At 39.8% G+C, this 22,448-nt stretch overlaps 1 protein-coding gene across 1 annotated transcript in view; it reads left to right on the forward strand.

Annotated features, from left to right (window-relative positions):
- The window catches only part of XRRA1 (X-ray radiation resistance associated 1), a 112,936-nt gene that overhangs the window by 40,104 nt on the left and 50,384 nt on the right, over positions 1–22,448 (forward strand). Inside the window, exons 4-5 of the mRNA XM_036745822.1 lie at positions 11,117–11,188; positions 16,875–16,947. Of these exons, the coding sequence (XP_036601717.1) occupies positions 11,117–11,188; positions 16,875–16,947 (145 nt within the window). The remainder of the gene's footprint in view (positions 1–11,116; positions 11,189–16,874; positions 16,948–22,448) is intronic.

A 22,448-nucleotide genomic window follows, 5' to 3' on the forward strand; every position in this document is an offset into this window, starting at 1 on the left:
CATCCTATTTTTTTTGTCCTCTTTACCCCATTTATTCCCTCTTTATCCCATTCCTGTTAATCTAGACACCCTTCTATACCTCTCCGTATCCTATTCCCTCACCCTCTTGTTTCTTTATAAATTTAGAAGATGTTTATTCCCTTCTAAATGTATATATTGTTCTCTCTTTAACTCATATTGGATGTGAGTAGGTTTCCCTCTAAATTCCTCTGTGTAATTTCTTCCTCTTGTGCCTCATTTGTATAAGATAAATACACTTTTTACCTTTTCCTTAACAGTTTTACTTTTTAGAATCACATCATACTCAGGTCTACCCCAATCTTTCTTTCAAACTACTCAATTACTAATAACAATATTAGACCTACTTTTTACATTTCTTCATATCAAAAATAAAGTCTGTCCTTACTGAGTCCCTTATAATTAGTCTTTGATGTGTACCCTATATTTCTCTTGGATCTGTATGTCAAACCTATTAAGTTCAGGGTTTTTTGCAACAAAATCCTGAAAGTCTGGCAATTCACTGAATTTTCTTTTTTTTCCACTCAGGATTATGCTTAACTTTTCTGGATATGGTATTTTCAGCCACAGCCCCTCTACTTTTGCTTTTCAATATATAGTGTTCCAAGACCTGCGGTCTTGTAGTGTCACTGCTGCTAGGTTTTGTGTGATTCTAATTGTGTTTGAATTGGTTTTTTTTTTTCTTGTTGCTCATAATATTTTCTCCTTGAGCTGGGAGTTTGGGGATTTCACTATAATATTCCTGTATGTTCTCCTCATAGGATCTCTTTCGGGTTTTTTTTCTATTTCTACTTTCCGCTCTTGTTCTAATGCTTCAGGACAATTTTCTTCAATTATTTCTTGTATTATTGTATCAAGATTCTTTTTTATCATAGCTTTTAGGTAGTATGATTATTCTTATGTTTCCTCTTCTTGATCTGTTCTCCAGATCAGTTTTCTTATGAGATGTTTCATACTCTTTTCTATTTTTTCATTCTTCATATTTTGTTTTGTTATTTCTTGGTCTCTTATAACTTCACTGGCTTCCCCTTGCCCTGTTCTAATTTTCAGTGAGCCATTTTCTTCTTTAAGATTCTGGATCTCCTTTTCTAGTTGGTTGACTTTCTTTTCATCATCTTCTTGTTTTTCTTGAAGTTCTTATTTTTAAAATTTTTTTTTCCCTCAATCTTTCTCATTTGATTGTTAAAGTCTTTTTAAAGTTCTTCTATGAATTCTTTTTGAGCAGGTGACCATTTGACATTACTCTTTGGGTTAGGAGAGGCTTTTTTTTGCTTCAGTATCCTCCTCTAAAGATGAACCCCAGTCTTCTCTATTCCCATAGTAACTCTCTATAGTTGGGTTCTTTCTTCTTTGCCTATTCATTTTTTTTTATTTGTAGAAGCTTATATTGTAATCATCTCTAGTCCTGAGGTATGGGGGATGGTGCCTCTGGCCTCAGATCCTCCTTCAGTTCTTCCTTCTGGCCTGGAACCAAAACCAAGAACTCTGCCTTCCTGTAAGTACCCACAGCCAGCAGTGTCCCCACCCCACTGCTTCTGCACCCACCAGGCTTATGCTGGTTCCTTCTAGCCCAGGGCTACATCTCAGCAGCACAGCTGGGCCTGGCATCACTTATCAGCAGAGGTTTCCTTAATCTTCCCCTGTACAGACACTTGACTCCCCGCACTGTTCAAGAGGTGAAAATTCCTGTGGCTGGTGCCCAGGCTGCCTCCCAACCCAGCTAGCCCCAGGGCTTACCACTTGCTATTTTGGTGGAACTAGCCTGGTGGTATTTACATTTCACAGGGACCAAACCTTGGTCCTGAGATTTTTCTATGGATCTTTTCCAGTTGTCCCAGGAGGACCACTGTTCTGCCCCAACTCTTGTTTATTTTTACCAAGCTCTGTGTTTACCCCAAGGCACTATTTTGTCTTGTTAGTGGGGGGAGAGCTTGGAATTTTCTGACCTATTCCACCATCTTCCCAGAATCCTCTCCAGAAAGTGGGTCTTGCTTTTTTTTCATATTTAGTTGATATTTATTTCAGGACATAAGTCAGAAAAAGATTTGCCTTTAACAACAATATTGCATTGTAAAAGCATTTTCCATCCCAATTTGCTTTTCTAAAACATAAGTTATTGGTATGAAGACTAATTCTAGTCCTGAAACCTCAGTTGACAGACTCTTCCATTTAGTCCCATAATCCAAGCATGTAGGGCTTACTTCCTAGTGACAAAGAGGGTCGGGGAGGAAAGGAAGTGAGTGGGGAGTTTCCCAGTTTGTTAGTTTTTGAATGGCAAAGGACAGAGGGAGATGATGTTTCACTGAAATTTCACCTTTATTATATTATGTTAAGTAAAGTTTACAACAGATTCCAGAATGACCATCCTGCACTATAACTCCACAATTCTCTTTCTGCAATTATATTTATAAATGTGTTTATTGACTTACACAGTGTCATGCTTTTTAAAAGGACACTAGAGGTATGACTGATACCTCAGCCCTAAAGTGGCAACAAAGTACAGACATTTCTTAATATTTGGTTTAATAACTTAACAATTCATTGTCTCTGTTTCTTGCCCTTTATATCCATAATTTCATCAACTTTGTTAGGGTAAATCAGTTGTTCAGAGGTCTCCCTAATCAAATTTTCCCCCTTTGGAATATGGAATTTCTATTTTTGAACTCCATGACATATGCTTACCAGCGATATGTGTAAACTAACCTATATAAATAAGCTATAGTCACAACAAATGGGAAATGGACAAAAGGGCAGACAGGGACATAAATTATCACCACTTCTTGAGGAAATTTAATCAGTGTAAATTAGTTGCAAAACAAGAAGCCTAGAAGAACCTTAACCTTTTATAAAATTCTTGACCTTCTTGCCAAGTGAGAGGGGTTTCACAGCTAAGGGGAACATTGGCTTAGAATATAAATTCACATATAAAATCTTACTCAGGAGGAAGATAGAAGATATTAAGTAATATTGCCTCAAAAAAAGAAGCAGTACAAGGAAAAATAAATTTGCAGAATGCTTGGTAAGAGATCCAATGAAGCCAGATCACATCAAGAACATTAAAGATGGACCTATAAGGAGAAAGCAGACAGATAAAAAATGAAGATTTGTCATGATTTTTTTAAAATCGAAATTAGGTCAAGGGTCTGGACCTCTGATTTCATAGGTGTAGGGAGGTTCCAGTAAAGAAACTCCCCTTCTCAATGCAGATTAGCAAATGTTATATAGCTTATCCTTAGAGTAGTCTGGGGGACATTGAGAGGTTAAGTGACTTGAACAGAATCACACACAAGTATGTGTCAGGGGACTTGAACCCAGGTCTTTTTGACACTGAGACCCACTCTCTACCTACTATGCGAGGCTGCCTCTTCTGCCAAAACCTTCATTTTTTTGAAAAAAAAAACTTTTTCCATAAAAGATTGTGATTTTGATTTTGACACCCTAATCTACCATGTTCTTTATGAGGAGGTAGAAATGTCACCAAAGAAAATAACAACAGGAGGAATAGCTGAACTAAACCAAGTATACATAAACAATATAGTTTTAATGCATTGAAAGATGATCCTTAAGATATGTGAAATGCCAAATTCTTGGAGTAAAAAAATTCATAGACGTTATTGCTATTTAAAAAATCAGATTGGGTCTGGACCTATGATTTCCTTGATAGAAGGAACTCCTTGAGGAAATTTCTTCCAACAATGAATACTGGACCCTTTACTCCAATTTATAATCTTAGAGAATGATGGCATCCACTAGGTGGATGATCCTCCTCTTTGTCCAAGAAACATGATACATTGTGAAATCTCCTTCTTTTTCCTCTAGAATAGGGATCCTTAACTTTCTTTGCCATGGACTCTGTAGACAGACCAGTGAAACATCAGTCTCTTCTCAAAATCGTATTTAAAATGCAGAATTAAAGAATTAATGTGGATAGGTCATGCAAATGAGAGAGACCATAGTGAGAGTAAATAGGCTGCGATGTATTACCAACAGTGACATAAGAGAGACATCAACAAAGGGATGTACATCCAGCAGTCAGCCAATTACGTAGCAGGAACAAGAGATAACAAGTGAGGTTCCTTGTTGCCCACATGTCATACCAATTTCAAGTACAGTTGTAGTGAATGGCACTGGGCTGGGTTAGAATGGTTTATTGATACAGCCAATTGCAGCACAGGATGGTAAAGCAATTCTGTCAGTAGTAGAGTCACATATGGCTTCCCTTGCTCCCACTGTCCCTTGAGGCAATACGCTGGGTGGTGGTCTGGACTGAATCTGTCAACTAGGGTTAAAAATATTTATACTCCTTACCTCAAGAGGTTGTTACAAGGATGCTGCTGCTGTTTGTCCTTTTTTGTCAAAGAGAACCATGACATCAAGGAGGTGATGCCATGATATGTTATAAGGATAATGAGATTATAAATGTAAAATAAATTGTTTCTGATTGAAAGCCCAGAGCCCTTGAGGACTCTAGTCTAGGGTTTTCAGGCAAAGGGTCTGCCATGGCATATCACATTACGGGTGGGCCAATAGGGTTAGGGAGCAATCCCTCTCAATTCTAATGCCTTCCCTCTTTTAAGTATTTCGTATTCTGCATACATAGTTTGTGAATACATATTTGTTTGCTAGTTGTCTCCCCTATTAGATTGAGAGCTCCTTGAGAGTAGGGACTTTCTTTTGCCTTTTCTTTTGTATCCCCAGCACTTAGCACAGCGTCCATCATGTAGCAGGCACTTAATTAATGTTCATTGACTGACTGTCTGGACCAATAGTAAATGTGGGGTTTCTAAAAATTAACCAGGAAAACTTATTCAGGATGAGGAAGGTAAAATTACTGTTATGCCATATCAACAAGCTTACTGGAAAGTTTCAGCAGCCAGTTTTAACTAAATGGAGTTTAAAACTTAAGCATAAGAGATTTGTGCATCAGGAGACAGCCATAGGGGGAATGAAGCCATGAATTCATCTGGCTATTCAATATAAAACATCATGGGACTTACGGGAGAATTTATTTGAATACATAGACAAGATTCTTGTAGGTTGAGAAGGCATGGATAGGTGTGATCCACAACATTGGGGTGGGACTACATGGGTGAGACTACAGATCCATCAAAGTATTGAAGGGAAACAGGTGGAATTTTCATACTATTTTAGTTCATAAAAAACTTTGCATTTATAATCTCATTATTCGTTTAACAACCTCTTATAGTAGGGATAACAAATATTAATATTCCCCCATTCAACAGATGAAGCAAATGAGCATTTAGGAGTCGATCGATCAATAAACATTTATTAAGTGCCTACGTTGTGCCAGGCACTTTGGTAAGTACTGAATTCAGTGCTTAGCACAATGCCTGGCAGACAGTAGGCTCTTAATAAATATTTATTGACTGACTGACACTGGTCAAGATTCCCCTCTTCAGAGCCATTTTCTTTTTTCCTTTCATGTTTACCTATTTCTTTTATTTTTAAAGGAATACTTCATTCTTCCTGGAAGGGTGTTCCTTGAGCCCCTTTAATTTCCCTCTAGGAGCCAGACCATATTGACATAATAGTCACTTAGCTGAAATAAAAAGATTATGTGCCCTAACCAGATACTACAAAATTCTCCCTTTTGTCAGCATTTACTAGAGTGAGATCCCTGCCGTAAGTTCTAACCCCTCTTCTACTTCAGCTTCTCAGATTTCTCCTTTCCAAAGAAGATATTCTACAATCAATACCTCTGTATCCATCCTCTACAATCTTTCTTATCTAATGATGATTCAACCTGGACATTCCATTGAAAACCCTCTCTCTCCTGGGGTCATTGATGGATGTCCAGCGCCACCTTATGGTTTATAGTCCTCCTGAAAAATAAACTTGCTCCTGGGGATTACTGATCAAGCAGCCCCTTTCCTTTTGGAGCTCCACTGTCTCAAGTAATTTATTGGCTCTGCTTCTCAAGTAGGATACTGTGCAGAAACTAGGTAGATGAGCCTCTTCTTTGTCCAACAATCATGATGCATTGGGAAATCTCCTTCTCTCTCTCTCTAGGATAGAGATTCTGTGTGTGTGTGTGTGTCTGTGTCTGTGTCTGTGTCTGTGTCTGTGTGTGATGGACTCCTGAGGCAGTCTCAACCCTTTCCCAGAATAATGTTTTAAAATGCATAAAATAAAATACATAGGATTACAAAGGAAATCAATTATGTTGGAATATAGTCATCAGAATATTTGAAGAAATAAGTTCACAGATACCAGATTAAAAACTCCTGGAGTTTTAGAATCTAGGTCTTTTCCCCAAACTCAAAAACCCCAAAATTGGGTTACTGAAGAAGTAATTGCAGGGAAAATTTCTCTTCAGGCTTTTGTGCTATGTGCTATGTGCTTTTGCAGAAATTCTATCAGTGTCCCAATTACTGTCATCTTATGGACTGGGAAAGTCCATTCTTAGGTCTCCAGCCTGTGGTCAGGAAAACAAATAGAAAGACAGAAAGTTACCAGGAATTTGAGGTCCAGGAACTCCCCTCTTGGCCCATTGAGACAAACGTGCAGATCTCCATAAGCTTTTGCCATTGAGTCACCATTAATTTCTCCTAGGAGTTAGAAATTGTTTCATCATAGTTTCCTCTTGAGTTGAGTGTAAGCACATGTCCACCTCTGCCATGTCTTTTGGCTGTAGGTTTTCATCATTTATTCCTGGGGGGGGCGGTGAAAATTGCACATGGACATAAGTTCCTTCTTCTGCTCCTTCAATAATGCAAGTATACTCTACTATATACTTATTTGTCTTCTCCAAGTCAAAGAGTGGGAGCAAGCAAAAAAAGATGGAAGGCTCTACTGCATGGAGGGACAGTCCTACAATGAGAGGTCATTCCCCCTGAGTCTGTCCATGAATCAGCCTGAATTCCCTGTATCTTGTCAGAAAGGTCCCAGTGGGCATGTCTATATTTCATGGGAAGGTGCCTCCTCTGATAGCACCAAATAAAAGGGTATCCTATAATTTTAACACTTGAAGAACTCATCAAATTGGTCAGTGAATCAACTGACTACCTCCCCTTCCATAGAACAATAAACAAAGATATCAAATAGACTTAGAAGAGAATATAAGGTAAACAGATTTTTGGTGGGTTATTTTTCATGTATTTATTTGGTTTTTCTTAAAATATTGAACTCTATATTAATGGCTCATGTATAATTTTATTTCTTTTTGTATGTTTATCTTATTTGTCCTTGTGGGTGGTTATCAAGTTTATGATAAAGGCTTTTTAAAAAGATAATGCATTTGGCCTTGGAATATGTTGAGTTTGAGGTACCAGTGAGATATGCAGGAAGAAATTTTCTGTAATTTGTCAGAGATGTGGATCTGGAGCTCAGAAGAAAGGTCAGGGCTGGTGACAGAACTATCCTTACTGCTAAGCACAAGGCCCTATATTTAATACAAGTTTATTTAATTGAATTATTAAAGTTACAGGGAGTCAGAATTTAGCTCAACATAAAGAGAAACTTCCTAAAAATTAGCCGTTCCATAATGGAACGGACTGCCTTGTGATATAGTAAGCTTCCTATCACTGGAGATATGCAGTCAGAGATAGGATGATCATTTCTTAGATTATGATAAATCATACTTTAGTTATACGTAGAGGGAAGTAGTATGAAATAAACATGGAAAAGTAGTTGGGAACCAGCTTGCCGAGGTCCTTAAGATGTCAGGCTGAGGAGTTTATCTTTTATCCTAGACACAGAAGGAGGCCACTGAAAGTTTTTGAGGAGAGGAATGATATGGTCAGGCTCCTGTCTTATCATTAACCAGATCTGTAATATTCCTTTCCAATTCTATAATTTATGAGTTTTGTGCCATGTACCTAGTGGCTAGATATTGATGCCACTTGGTATTCAACAAATGTTGAATGTATGAATAAATGAATGGCCTTTAGGTCCAAATAAATTCCTTTTAGATGGCTATATGACTGCTGTTTTGAGTCATGCTAATAACTTGACATAGGTCATCAATTAGTATGGGAAGCGATGGGGAAGGTGCCATGATAGAGTGGGAAAAGACTTAACCTGCCTGATATCAGACAAGCATATAGTTCCAGCACTTTGCTGATTGGGTATAATATTGGGCAATCTTCTTCTCTTCATTGGGCTCAGTTTCCTCCTTTTTAAAACAGTTTTGAATTGGTTCTCCTCTATCTGCCTGACTATGTCTCCCTAGTCTCTTTTACTATATCATCATCCATCTGCCACCCAATAAATATGGCAGCCCTCTAAGACTCCATACTTATTAGCTTTTTGTCTCTCTATTCTCTTTCATCAAGGTTCACTTATCATCTCCTAAAATTATGTATCCAGTCTTAATCTCTCTCTAATCTAAGATTCTTAATCTGAGGTCTGCGTACTTGTGTGTGTAACCATACACAAGAAATCGATTTCTTTTGTAATCCTATATATTTTATTTAATGTGCATAGAGACATTATTCTAAGAAGGGGTCCACATATTTCACCAGACTGCCAGGGGAGTCCATAACATCATAAAAGGTTAAAAATCTCTGCTCTAATCCAGAAAAACGAGCATTTCTTAAGTGCCTACTTAATACACATGCCAGGCACTGCTTTAGGTCCTAGGCATACAAATGCAAAACAAAAAACAATCCCTTTTTTACATGGGGGTGGGGTGGTGAGAATGTAATATGTAAGCGAATAAGTATATAAATGATTATTTAAGGTGGGAGAGAGAACAAAGAACTAGGGGAATCAGAACCTGAGCCTTGAAAGAAGCTAAGGTTTCTAAGAGGTAGAGATAAAGATGAAGTACATTCCAGGTACAGGGGACAGTTTGTCCAAAACCACAGAGGCCAGATATGGCTTCTGAGTTCAGAGTCGGCCAGTTTGGCTGAAATGTAAAGTTCATGGAGAAATAAGCCTGGAAAGGTAGGCTAAAGTGAGATTGTGAAGGTCTTTACGTGCTACACTAAGAAACTGCCATTGATCTTAAGAGTTCTTAAACTCTTTAAGAATGAAAATACCTTTGGCAGTTAGTCCGGTGAAGAGCATTATTATTTTCAGAATAATGCTTTGAAATGCATAAAATAAAATATGTAGGATGAAAAGGAAACCAATTATAATTGATATGCAGTTATCAAGGTATTGAAAAAACAAATTCACAAACCTTCTGAAAATGATCCACAAACCTTGTGGGGGGCGGGGTGGAGGGGTGGAAGAATCTACGGATCCCAGATTGAGAACCCTTGTCCTAAAAGCATTGCAGATTCTCCAGCAAAAGAGTGACATGGTCTGACTTTTGGTTTTAAAAGATAATTTTGGCAGCTGTGTGTGGATGAATTGGAGAATTGGAGTGGGGGGAGAAGGGGAGGCCACAAGCTAGGAGCCCAGTTAGAAGGCTCTGGCAGTAGGTGCAAGAAAGTGAGAAGTGATGAAGGCTCAAATTCTCTGTGAGAGGAGAGAAGAGATGTGAGAGATTAAGGAAGTAGAATCAACAAATCTTCACAATTCATTATGTGGAGGGAGGAAGGTGAGGGCTCAGAGGAAAGAGTCATGCATTATGTTGAGTATTTGAACCTGGGTGACTGAAAAGATAGTGGTACTGTAAATAGAAAGAAATAGGACAGTGAAGTGACATTCGATAGAGCACCAGACCTGGAGTCAGAAAGATTCAATTTCCTGAGTTCAAACCCATCCTCAGACACTTCCATGATATGTGACCCTGGGCAAGTCAGTTTCTGTAAAATGAACTGGAGAAGGAAATGGCAAACCACTTCAGTAGCTTTGCCAAGAAAATCCCAAATGGGGTCACGAAGAGTCAGACACAACTGAAACAACTCAACGTTACCGACAAAAAACAGAAATAGGGAAATTTGAAGAAGAGAGTGGATTTAGGGGGCAACCACAGTCCTGCAGCACCACCTGTCTGCTACTGTAAATCTTGCCCTGCATATCCCATCAGCATTATAGATAGGATTCCTTATATTCCTCCCCACCCCACCCCAATCCTTCCCTCCTTCAGACTTCCCTAGATCAGTTCCCTAGACCCTGCCATCTTTCCAGTTCCCTAGGTTTGTCCTTCGAAATTATCTTTGATCCTTCCCTTTTCCTTATCTCCCACATTCTATCAGTTACCAGTTCTCCTTCCATGACATTCCTCACTCACATTGGTACCTTCTCTCCACTTAGGAGAGTTCTTTATTCAAAGTGTGACACTGAAGGCCTGGCTTAGGTCCTCACGATCTTAATGCGTTGTTAATTGCACTAGCTTACTTAAACTGGTCTCCATGCCTCTTGTCTCCACCCTCTCCAATCCATTCACTACAGGGCTACCAGACTTCTAAGACAGAGGCCTGACCGTATCAGTCCTCTCCTCAAAAACTTTCAGCGGCCTCCTACTGCATCTAGGATCAAAGATAAACCCCTCGACCTGACGTTTTAAGGCCCTCTGCAAGCTGATTCCCAACTATTTTTCAGTATTTGTTTCATATTACTTCCCTTCACACATTCTATGTCACAGCCAAACTGACCTGCTAATTGTTCCCCAAACTGGCACATACCACTTCCTACCTCCATATCTTTGCACAGGCTGCCCCCGCCCCACCCATGCCTAGAATGCACTCCCTCCCCTTAGAATCCCTAGCTTCCTTGAAAGTTCAGCTGAGTTCATACTTCCTATGTGAGGCCCTTCCTGATCCACCCCATTGTCAGTGCCCTCTCCCTTCTGAAATTAGTTTGTATTTACTTATCTGTGTGCAAATTCTACCTTTCTAGGAGAATGTAAGCTTCTTGAGGGCAGGGAAGATTGCATTTTTTGTCTCTTGTTGAATTGAATTGAACCGGACCTAAAAGGCTGGATTAAGTGAGCTCCGTGTCCTGCGTTATGAGATCCATCTCTTCTATCTCTGTCTGGGAGGATTTGGGATATTTTTTTTTTTTTTTTTTTTTTTTTGCACAACTCCAAAGGGCGGTGCTGTATGTATACTGCTTTGGGCTGAATGACATTACCCTGCGTACATTTGGCATTTTGGGAAGGCCTCCAGTGTCATACTTTGAACAAAGAACTCCTTTGTTGTTCTGAGTGGCAATAAAAAGCACTAACTGTTGTTTGTTTTTCCAGCTGAAGCACCACAGTGTAAAGAGACCTACAGATTTGTGTACTGTGAATATCAGCGGCCAGAAGATTGCAAAAGTAAGTAGAAACTGTTCTTACAGTCTCTGCCAAGGCTGCGCTCTGATCCCAACAGAAAATATGCTGCAGTTTATCTCCTTTGGCAACTTCGTTTGGCAGGACCTGATTGTGGTGCCACAGAAGGAATAGTGGGCTAAGATGTGGGAGGCCTGAGTTCCAGGGCCTGGGCCTACTGCTTGGACACACCGGATACCCTCTCTGGTCTTCTGCAAAGTGTTGTTTAGTCATTTCCAGTTGTGTTCAACTCTCCATGACCCCATTTGGGATTTTCTTGGCAAAGATACTAGAGCAGTTTGCTACTTCCTTCTCCAGCTCATTTTACACATGAGAAAACTGAGGCAAAACAGAGTTAAGTGACTTACCCAGGGTCCTATAGCTAAGTAATAGAACTCATGAAGATGAGTCCTCCTGACTCCAGGCCCAGCCGTCTATCCGCTTGCCATCTAGCTGCCCTTTCTAAAGTGAGGATAATGATTCTCCCTGGGCTACCCACTCTGAAGATCCAGTGAGACAACATGAAAATATTTCACAGAATCAAAAATTTTTAGAGTTAGAAGAAACTATCTAGCCCAGCCCATAACCCAAAGGAATCCTAATTAATAACAGGAGTAATAATGATAATAATTGTAATAATAACAACAGGACCCATAGTAGCAATTAGAGTAGTAACGATGTCACTAAAATCCTCGCCCCACCCCCACCCCCCATGAAGACCTCCGTGGAGGAGGGCCACGCTGCCTCCCGCAGGGGCCCGTTCCACTGTTAGACAGCTCTGATTGTTAGGAAGTTTTCCTCACTCCAAGCCTAAATTTGCCTTTTTGCCACTTTCTACCCGCCGATCCTGGTTCTGTTCTCTAGGGCCCAGCTGAACAAGTGTAATCTCCCTTCCATAGGTGACTTCAATACTTAAAGACAGCTCTCGGGTTCCCCCAGTCTTCTCTTCCTTTGATTAAGCATTCTCCACTTCATCTGATCCTCATGACACATGGACTCAAGACCCTTCCCCATCCATCCTGGTAGCTCTCTTCAGAGGTTCTTGAGTTCATCAGTATCTTGAAACTGGGGTGCCCAGAACCGAACCAACCTTCCAGATGAGCTCTGTACAGGGTAAGCTATGATTAGGCCTTCATTACCTCCTGATTCTCAGAAGGCAGGCCTCCCTTCACAGAGCCCAAGATGGTGTTAGCTTTGGGGGCTGCCATGTCCCACCATACTGCTGGCTCACATTGAGTTTGCAGCCCACTAAAACCCCCCAGATTTTTTACAAACTGCTAACCATCCTGCCCCCATCTTGTACTTAGGAAATTGATCCTTGTTCACTACAGCTCTTGCCTCTCAAGACCTTTTTGGGTGCTAGCTCTGTCAGACTGTCATCTCCAGATCTGATAAAGCATTCTGTCCCTGCCTCACTCCAAGTCATTGACAAAATATTAAAAGGCATAGGGCTGAGCATGAATCCCTGGAGCTATGTAGCACAATGTAAACTGTACATTATAAACTGAAAACTACAAAACCTTACAAACTACAAAGGGATTTATAAGCTTTAAAACACTTTGTAAAGAATAATGCCCTTTGTAAAACATAAAATCTTCTACACAAGTGAAGGTTTATTTTTGCTTTGACATAGCATGGGAAAGGCCCTGGCTCCTACAGACCAGTAGAGAAATAAATAAGAAAATAAGAAAAATTAAATAAGAAAAAACAAGGCCGAGGGACAGCCTATAGGTGTGTGGTGTATGAGCACCAGCCCAGCTCTGGGTGGAGAAGCTCCTCACCAAAGGACTGGCCTCCAGGGTCCTGATTTATATGGGCCTAACAACTCTTAAAATGATCCATAAGCTGCCAGGGAGCTGTGGTCTTTATTAGTGTAGCGTACTCACATAACAAACTCATGGATCATTGAAGTCCTCAAACATGTTTTCATGTAGTCATGAAATCCTAGATTTGGGGTCAGAAGTTCTGGGTCCACATCCTTGTTCTGATGCTAGTTTTAAGATATTGTTCAAATTTACTTCTCCTTTCTCAATGTTAATTTTTCACATTTGAAATAGTAGCACTTGTACAACCTCTCCCCAAAGGTTTTGTGCGTGCGTGTGTGTGTGTGTGTGTGTGTGTGTGTGAAATAAAGTTTTTATTGATATCTTTTTTCAATTAACAAACATTTATTTTTCTCCCTGTTGCTTCTGCTCTCTCCCTCCCTCTCTCTCTCTCTCTCTCTCTCTCTCTCTCTCTCTCCACTGAGAAGGAAAAAGAGAAAAAACCCAACAGTGATAACAAATATTTATAGTCAAGCAAAGCATACTCCTTCATCAACCATGTTGAAAAGATGTATGTCTGGGCTAACTGTTAAGTGTTCTCAATATTTCTAAAGGTGGGAACAGGAGACTTTGTCCACTCCTACTCTGCTGTGGAACAAGGGGTCCTAATCTTTTTCCATCCCTGTGACCTTTGGCTTTTTGTGAACTTTCTTGTTGCTTTTATTCAGTAGGAAAGGAAATACATTCTAGAATTTGTCAAGCATATGCGCTTAAGAAATAAAATAAATCAACTAATTACATTCAGTAGGCTAATGTAATTATTTACTAAATAATTCCCTTTACCCTCTTGATAAGCTTCTCATTTCCCCCAGGGGTAAGTATGCCTCAAGTTGGTAAGGCCTGCTCTGGAACAATGGTGTGTATTGGAACAGATTGGTATAGTGCTGAATCACATTGAAAAAAGGGAGGGTCACGGGCATAGCAGATGTTAGACCTTAGACAAATTGTATAATAATCCCTCATATTTATAGAGTATAGAACTCTCTCATATATCTTGTTTGATCCTCACAATAGTCCTACCCAGTCGGTAAATACAAAAGGAATGATTCTGGTCATTTCTTATAGATGAAGAGATTGTAACTTAGAAAGGTTTAACTGATTTATCTGAGATATTATTAAAAACAACCCTGCAGTGAAAGTGTTATTCCCAATTTCAGATAAGGAAATGGAGACTCAGAAAAGGATAGTAAACCACATTGCTCCAATTTCTATGATAGTTTAAGATTTTGAAAATAATTTCCTCCCAATAATTCAGTGAGATCAGTCATACAAGGCCTGGCTGTCCCATTTTACAGATAAAGAAACTTGAGACTCAGGGAGGTTTAAAGGATTTGCTTAAGGACATCCAGTTAATAAGTGGCAGAACAGAGGAAAGAGGCCAGATTGTTAAGATCTGGAGATGAAAGGAACTTTACAGATTATTTAGTCTAATCCCCACATTTTGATAGTTGGGCAAACTGAGGCCCAGAGATGTTTGTGGGTTGTCAGCCAAAAAGAATCTATTAAATGCCTACTGTGTGCCAGGCACTTTGCTAAGTTCTGGGGTATACAAGGAAAGGCAAAGACATGAGTCTCTGCTCTCAGGGAGTTCACAGTCTAATGAAACAACATGTAAATAACTATGTAAATACATAGAAGGTATATACAAGGTAAATGCAAGGTGGTTTCAAAGGAAAGGCTCTAGCACTTGGGTAGGAGGAGGGGGTGGGGGGGCAGAAACCAGGAAAAGACTCCAGAAGGTGGGATTTAAGCTGAGTCTTGAAGGAAGCCAGGGAAGCAGATATAAAGAGGGAGAACAGGGGGCAGCTAGGTGGTGCAGTGAGTAGAGCACCAGCCCTAGAGTCAGGAGGACCTGAGTTCAAATTTGGCCTCAGACACTTGATACACTTACCAGCTGTGTGACCTTGGGGAAGTCACTTAACCCTAATTGCCCTGCCTACTCCCCTCCCAAAAAAAAAAAGAGGGAGAACCTTCCAGGTATGAGGAACAGCCAGTACAAAGACAGAGTCAGGAGATAAGAGTGTTGTAGGCAAGGAACATGGAAGTCCCACCTTCTGCATTTCCTAATCCCCTTTAATGCTGGTGCCTTTCCTCAGTCGATTTTCTCCAATTTATTTAATTTGCACATAGTTGTTTATATGTTGTCTCCCCTGTTAGACTGTGAGCTCCTATGAGAGCAGGGACTATCTTTGGCCATTCTTTGCATCCCCAGCATTTAGCACAATGCCTGGCATGTATTAGGCACTTAATAAATGCTTGCTAATTCGTCTGAGGAACAGCAAGCATGACAGTGTCACTGAATAGAAGAGTATTGTGGGGAGGAAGGGGGTGTTGGAAGTAAGAAGATTGGAAAGGTAGGAAAGGCCATGTTGTGAAGGACTTTAAAAGCCAAAGAGAGGGTTTTTACTTGATACTGGAGTTCATAGGAAGTGACTGGGATTCATTAAGTAGAGAGGTAATGTGATCAGACCTGCACTTTAGGAAAATCACTTTGGAGTGGGCATAGACTGAGGTAGGAGGGACCAATCAGAAGACTACACAATAATCATTCAGGCACAAAATGATGAGGACCTGTCTGAAAACGATGGCCATGTGAAAAGAGAAAATGGGATGACAGAGGAGATATTGTGAAGGTCGATGTGAGGAAGATGGTGGTTCCTTCAACACTAATAGGGAAGCTGGGAAGAGAGAGGTTTGGGGAGGAAAGAGGCTTTGTTTTGGATATGTTGAGTTTGAGATGTCTGTAATACATCCGTTTCAAGAAATCAAAAAGGAACTTGTTGGTGTGAGACTGAAATTCAGGAGAGAAACTAGGGATGGATATATAAATCTGGGAATTATCTGAATAAATGCATGATAATTGAACCCATGGGAGCTGATGACACCAGCAAACAAGATAGTATATAGAGAGAAGAGAAGGCCTAGGACATAGCTTTGGGGGATACCTATGGTTAATGAGTGTCACCTGGATGTAGACACAGCAAAGGAGGCCAAGAAGAGTGGTCAGAGAGATGGGAGAGAAACCAGGAGAGAGCACTGTCATGAAAACCTAGTGAGGACAAAATATCCAGGAGAATAAAATGATTAACAGTATCAGAGGCTTCAGAGCAATCAAGAAAGATTGAGTCAGATCACTAGTAACTTTGGGAGGAGCAGTTTCAGTTGAGTGATGAGATGCAGAGAGTGTGGAAAAGAATGAGAAGGGAGGGAGTCGAGGCACGGAGCATAGTTGAATTTCCCAAAGAATGTAATAGAGAGAGGGAGAAGAGAGATATGGGATGAAAACTAGTGGGCATCATCATATCGAGGGGGTGGTTTAAAGATGGGGAAGACATGAACATATTTTTAGGCAGCAGAGAAGGGACTAGTAGCTGGGGAGAGGCTGAAGATTAGAGAGAAGGTGGGAACGATAGAGGGAACAGTCGGCCGATGAAGGCGGAATGGGATGGGAATGGAATGGAGGGCACATGTAGAGGGGTTTGCCTGGCCAAGGAGAAGGGGGTCACTTGCCTAGGGTCACAAGGTAATAGATGGCAGAGTCAAAATTTAAACCCAGCAGTCCAGCATTCTTTCTTTAATATGCTGCCCCTCTAGAATTTCACCCAGTATGATTCCCACTCACACCTTTTCAGGCTTTCCCTATTATATTGGGTGCAATGACCTCTACAGAATTATGTACACAAGGAATCTGATGTGACTAGGAGAGTAATTAGATTTGGGGTAGAGTAAATGGCTTTATAATTGAGTTCTACTATACTTAATAAGACATAGCTTTCCATGGAACATTGCACTGAAGTCCACTGAGTTTTCCTGTAATGGAAATAATACTGTACTTTGCTTTGTTTTGTCTTGTCATCCTATCCCTTCAGGCTAAGGAAAAGGACTTCAGGCACTTTGACTCTGTTGTTTATATCAATGCTTCGGAAAACTTGTTACCTCTAGGTAAGCTGTCCCCTGGTGGAAGTGCCACTGTCCCTCACCAGCTCTCAGCTGTTCTGATTTAACTGTTGCTTACTAAAGGCCTTTGCTCACTGTGTTCTCTAAACCAGTAGAGCCTGACTCCACCCAACTCCCAACATTGTTGTCCATTGACACCTTACCCTTCCTTCAAAGCCCACTTCAGGTGTCACCTTCTCGGTGAAGGCTTCCCTCATCTCCCAGTCAGTAAAGACCTTCCCCTCTACCACATGGCAAAAACCTTTGTTTGCATCTCCCTAACCTGCTTACCATGAGGTATTGTATAATAGAGTGGTAGGGATATGTGTCCCTGCACTGAAATCCTCTTCAAATGCCCCATTATGGTTTAGAGGTGACCCGGAATTCTTGAAGAGTGTGCCAAGGGCACACAAGTTCTTGCAGGCTTCGAGCATGTCCCTGGCAATGGACTGGGTGTCTTTCATCTAAGGACCAGCCTAACTAAGTACAGAGAGGCTCCTGGCCAGAAAATAGACCACCAGGTGATAAATTTTTCTCAGCTCTGCAGCTCATAGGGTTGTAGTCAGAACTACTGGAGGGAAGATCTGCCAATTTTAAATCAGTGGGTCTTTGATATATTGAGATAAGTGCATGCATTGCCTTCCATGACTGTGTCAGGAACTCCATGAAGGAATGGACTGTGTCTCCATCCTTGATCCAGTGCCTGACACAGGACTCTACAAGTAGGTGCTTAATAAAATTTTATTGAATTAAATCTAATTAACAACTACTGTATGCAAGACTTTGTGCTAGGGACTATGGCAGATACAAATACATACAAAGGTCCTGCCCTCTAGGAGATTACAATCTACTTGGAGAGAAAAGACCATAAACTTAATAACTATGAGCCTTGGACTTAATCTCTCTGACCTGCAGCTTCCTCTTCTACATAATGGGGATAATAATCCTTTCACTGGCACCTCATAGTATTGTTGTGAGGATATAATGAGATCACAAGTATAAAATACTTTGTAAATAAGAGTGCTATATATTCTGTGAAAAGTCAATACGAATATAAATAACAGTTTGAGATACTAATAAAGATGTCATAAAGCAGTACAAAAGGATAGCCCAATTAATGATACAGATGGCGAATGTTGGAGAAGTAGAGCGAGGGGGAAGAAGAGGTGACTATGACCTGGAGTAGTCTAGGAAGGCTTTATGGAAGAGAAGTGACTTACCTGGGTTTCGAAAGTTAGCAAAGATTTGTGTAGCTAGAAAAGAGAGAAATATACTATTAGAGGGGGAAGTTACATATGCAGAATCAAAGAGAAAGGAAAACAGAAAACCTATATAAGAAAAACTTCAAAATTATAGAACGTCAGAGCAAGAACCTTAGAATATAGAATGTCAGAGCTAGAAGAGATCACAGAGCATAGACTTTGGGGGCTGGGAAGGACCTTAAAACACAGAATTTCAGAACTGGAAGGGATCTTGGAAGATAGAATATCAGAGCTGAAAGGACCTTAGAAGAATGAACGGCAGAGCTGGGAGGGCCCTTAGAACTCAAATATTAGACCTGGAAAGGACCTTAGAATATAGAATGTCAGAGTAGAGGGGGCCCTTAGAATATAGAATGTCAGAGCTATAAGGGGCCTTAGAACACAATGCCAGAGCTGGGAGGGACCTTAGAACACAGAATGTTGGAGCTGGAAAGAACTTTGAAATATAGAATCTTAGACATGACCCTAGAACATAAGAATATTAGCATTGGAAGGGACCTTGGAACATAGAATGTTAAAACTAGAAAGAACCTTGAAACATAGAATTTCAAAGCTGGAAGGTGTTCCTGCCCATTAGAAGGGATGATCCAAGTGCTACTAGTGATAAAGATGATATTTTCCAAGTTCTGACTGAGAAAGTAAATTGGAGGTCATGCAGAGTCAAGACAGAGATCATAGGGTAATCAAATCTAAGATCCAAATGCATATTAGGTGTTCATAACAGCAGCTCCGAAAAATGAAACAATCAACCCCCCAAAAACCAGTGTGGGTCATTAAAATAATGACTTTTCTCTGGAAGCTTCCCTAACCTAGTGTTTTAACCAAATCATTGATAAAAAATATTAAATAACATATAGCACAGATCCCTGAAACACCCCCATTCGACATCTCCATAAAAATGCAATTAACATTTTTATCAATAACTTGGATAAGTCAAGGTTGAGCCTCAGGCTTAGCACTCAGGTAGAATGGATGGCATGCTCATCAAATCTGCAGGTAAGACAAAGCTGGGAATGATAATACCGAATGACAAATTCTGAATCTGAAAGATCATTGACTAGATAGAGCATTAGACCAAGCTAATAGGAAGAAATTATGGAATTATGGAAATATGTATTAGGACTAAAGATAGAGATGTGTACTTTAATTCAAAAGACCAACTTTACAAGTTCAAGATAGGGGAGGTATGCCTAGGTAGAAGTGCATCTAAAAAAAGATATGGAGGTTTTTACAAATTGCACGCAGTATGAGTCAACAGAGAGATATAGCACATACCTGTTGTGGTATAGGATAAATATATGGCATATAGCTAATATGATCTTAGGCTGAATTAATAGAGACAGTGTAGAGTTTAAAGGAATTGATTGTTCCATTGTACTCTGCACTGATTGGACTCCATATAGAATTAATATATTCAGTTCTGGATATGACATTTTAAGGAGGACATTGACAATCCACTGAGAAGTGGGAAGCCAGAAAAAAAATGGACCTCAGGATCATGCCATACAAGGATCAGTTGAAGGAATTGGAAATGTTTCTCTTGGGAAAAATAAGAGATCAGGAGACAGAATAATAGTCTTTGAGCACTGGAAAGGTTTGTCATATGGAAGAGAGGCTAGACATGTTCTATTTGGCTCCAGAGGACAGAAGTAAAGATTAGACAAAGATGAAGTAGTGGTGACTGCCTGCCGAGGAGAACTGAGGCAGTAATTGGTCAACCCAGTAGCACTAGAGAGGCCTGATGTCTTCCTGGAGCATGTATCCAAGAGATAACAGAGAAGTTGTCGAAACAGATAGCTACAGCCCACTTCTGGTAATTCATGTGGGTACAAATGGTACTGCCAGAAGGAGTTTAGAAAGAATTGCCAAAAATTATGTAGTCTTGGGCAAGAAGTGGCACAAGCAGCAAGGGGCACAAGTTGTGTTTTCATTATTGCTATCCACTCAAGGCAAAAGATACAGAAAAGAAAAACTAATCTGAGAGGTGAACAGCTGGTTAAGAAGACAATGTCTGAGAATAGGATTTGTGTTTCTGAAACATTGCTTAAAATATAGGAATGCAGATTCATAGTCAGGATGGAGTACGCCTACAAAAGCAGGTAAGAATGTGTCTGCCTTATATCTTGCAAATCTAATCAAAGGCACTTTAAACTAAAAAGGATGGGAGAAGAAAGACACTATACATATATGTATATATATATATATATATATATATACATGTATATGTATGTATGTGTATGTATATATATATATATATATATATATATATATCCACCAACTTAGATACCAAGGAAAGAAGCTGCAATGAAGGAAAAGTAATTTTTGAGACATAAGAAGCTCATAAGAAACAAAATATAAAATATAGCCAGTAGTAAAACCCATGGCCTTAAAAGTTTATATTCAAAAGCCTAGATTTTAGAGAACAAGAGATGAACTAAAGGCCCTGACATGAGGAGATAAATTTGACATCATACGTATCATTGACGTTTGGTAGAATGAAACTCATACCTGGAATGTGTCGCATAGGTACATACCTTATTTAAGAAGAATTGGATAAGTAAAAGTGGAGATATGGTGGGGTTAGCAGTATTTATTAAAAGGAAATCCAGAATTAGCATTGGGGGAAGCATAGCTGAGATCATTTGAGTAAAGATCATTGGAGGAAGAAATGAATGTTTTTATAACGGGAATATGCTACAGACCACCTGGACAGAAAGAGGAAATAGACGAGGAATTCAGGAAAAAGAGCACGTGTGGCACAAAGGCATAATATAGTAGTAGTGGAGATTTTAATAGTCCAGACACCTACTGATATCCTCCTCCCTTCTTCCTCCTCCTCTCCTCTCCTCTCTCCCTGCCTCTCTCTGCCAAAAATCAAAAGAGTTAATAAGTTCTTGACTATTTTAAGGATAATTTAATCTTTTAAAAGCTAGAGGAACCAACAATTCTAGATATGATTATCACCAATAGAAAAGAACTGGTTGCAAGGGTGGAAATGATGGAAATCCTATGAAGTAACTATTCTCCCTTAGAGTCTGTAATTTCAAAGGACTCAAAGGAAGGATAGGCAGGATACCATAAATTAAAATTATACAGTAATAGCCCAGGAATTTGGGATACTCTCAAGAATTAAATTACAAAGACTCAAAGTAAAATAACTAGGATGAAAAAACAATCAATAAGCACTTACTAAAAACCTGCTGTTTGCCAGGCACTGTGCTAGGTGTCAGGGATACAAAAGTAGGGCAGCCCCTGCCCTCAAGAAGCTTACTTTCTTCTATGAGGCTACAGTATATTCAGAGATAAGTAAATACAAGATGTATACAACATAAATGCATAATTATTTCATAAGGGGAGGGTGCCAATAATTGTAGGACCCAGTAAAGACTTCTTGAAGGACCTGGTACTTGAGTTGAGCCTTGAAGGGAGCCAGGGATTCCAAGAGGCAAAGATGAAAGGGAAGATTATTTAAGTCTGGGTAAAGATACAGAGGCAAGAACTGGAATGTCCTCTATGGGGAACATGGCAAGAAAAACTGTACTTGTTTGAAGAGGCCCATGTGAATACACAGAGTACTTGCCAACTAATTTAGATGTTTAAAATATAAATACAGAAGACAGAAGAGATGAATATGAAAGCTTCCTTGTCCTATTAGAATGGTACCAGGAATGCTAATGCTCAGAACAAAGTGGAGGATGGGAAAAGAAAGATAACAAAAAAAGATCCTTTTGAATCTGCCTTGGGGAGAAGTAGAAGACAAGAGAAGGAATGGGGCTGCTGCTTGAGGTGCATGGCAGGATGATAACTCAGGACCAAGAGAAGAGCTGCTCAATTCTGCTCTGTTTTTGTTTTCTCTACCAAGAAGAGTGATCTTTGGACTGGGAAGATCAATGCTCAAGTAAGGAGGTAATGAGAGAGATTTTAACTGTTCTTGATAAATCCAAGTCACCTGGGCCCCATGAACCATATACCCTTGAGTATTGAAAGAATTGTTTGTTGGAAGTGATTGCTGAACCAGTCAGTGATATTTGAAAGATCTTAAGAGAAAAGGAGAAGTACATTATTAAAGCAAGGCAAATGTTGTTCTGATGTGGGGGGAAGAAAGAGGACAAAGATTGGAATTTGCAAACTACAGTCCAGGGAATTTGATGCTGATTTCTGGGGAAATTCTAGAACCTATTAAAGAGATGCTTGGTAAACATTTAGAAAAGGAAGCATCGATCACAAAAAGCCAGCATTGTTTCA

Source organism: Trichosurus vulpecula, chromosome 2 (genome assembly GCF_011100635.1).
Source record: "Trichosurus vulpecula isolate mTriVul1 chromosome 2, mTriVul1.pri, whole genome shotgun sequence".
NCBI classification, from domain to species: Eukaryota; Metazoa; Chordata; class Mammalia; order Diprotodontia; family Phalangeridae; genus Trichosurus; species Trichosurus vulpecula.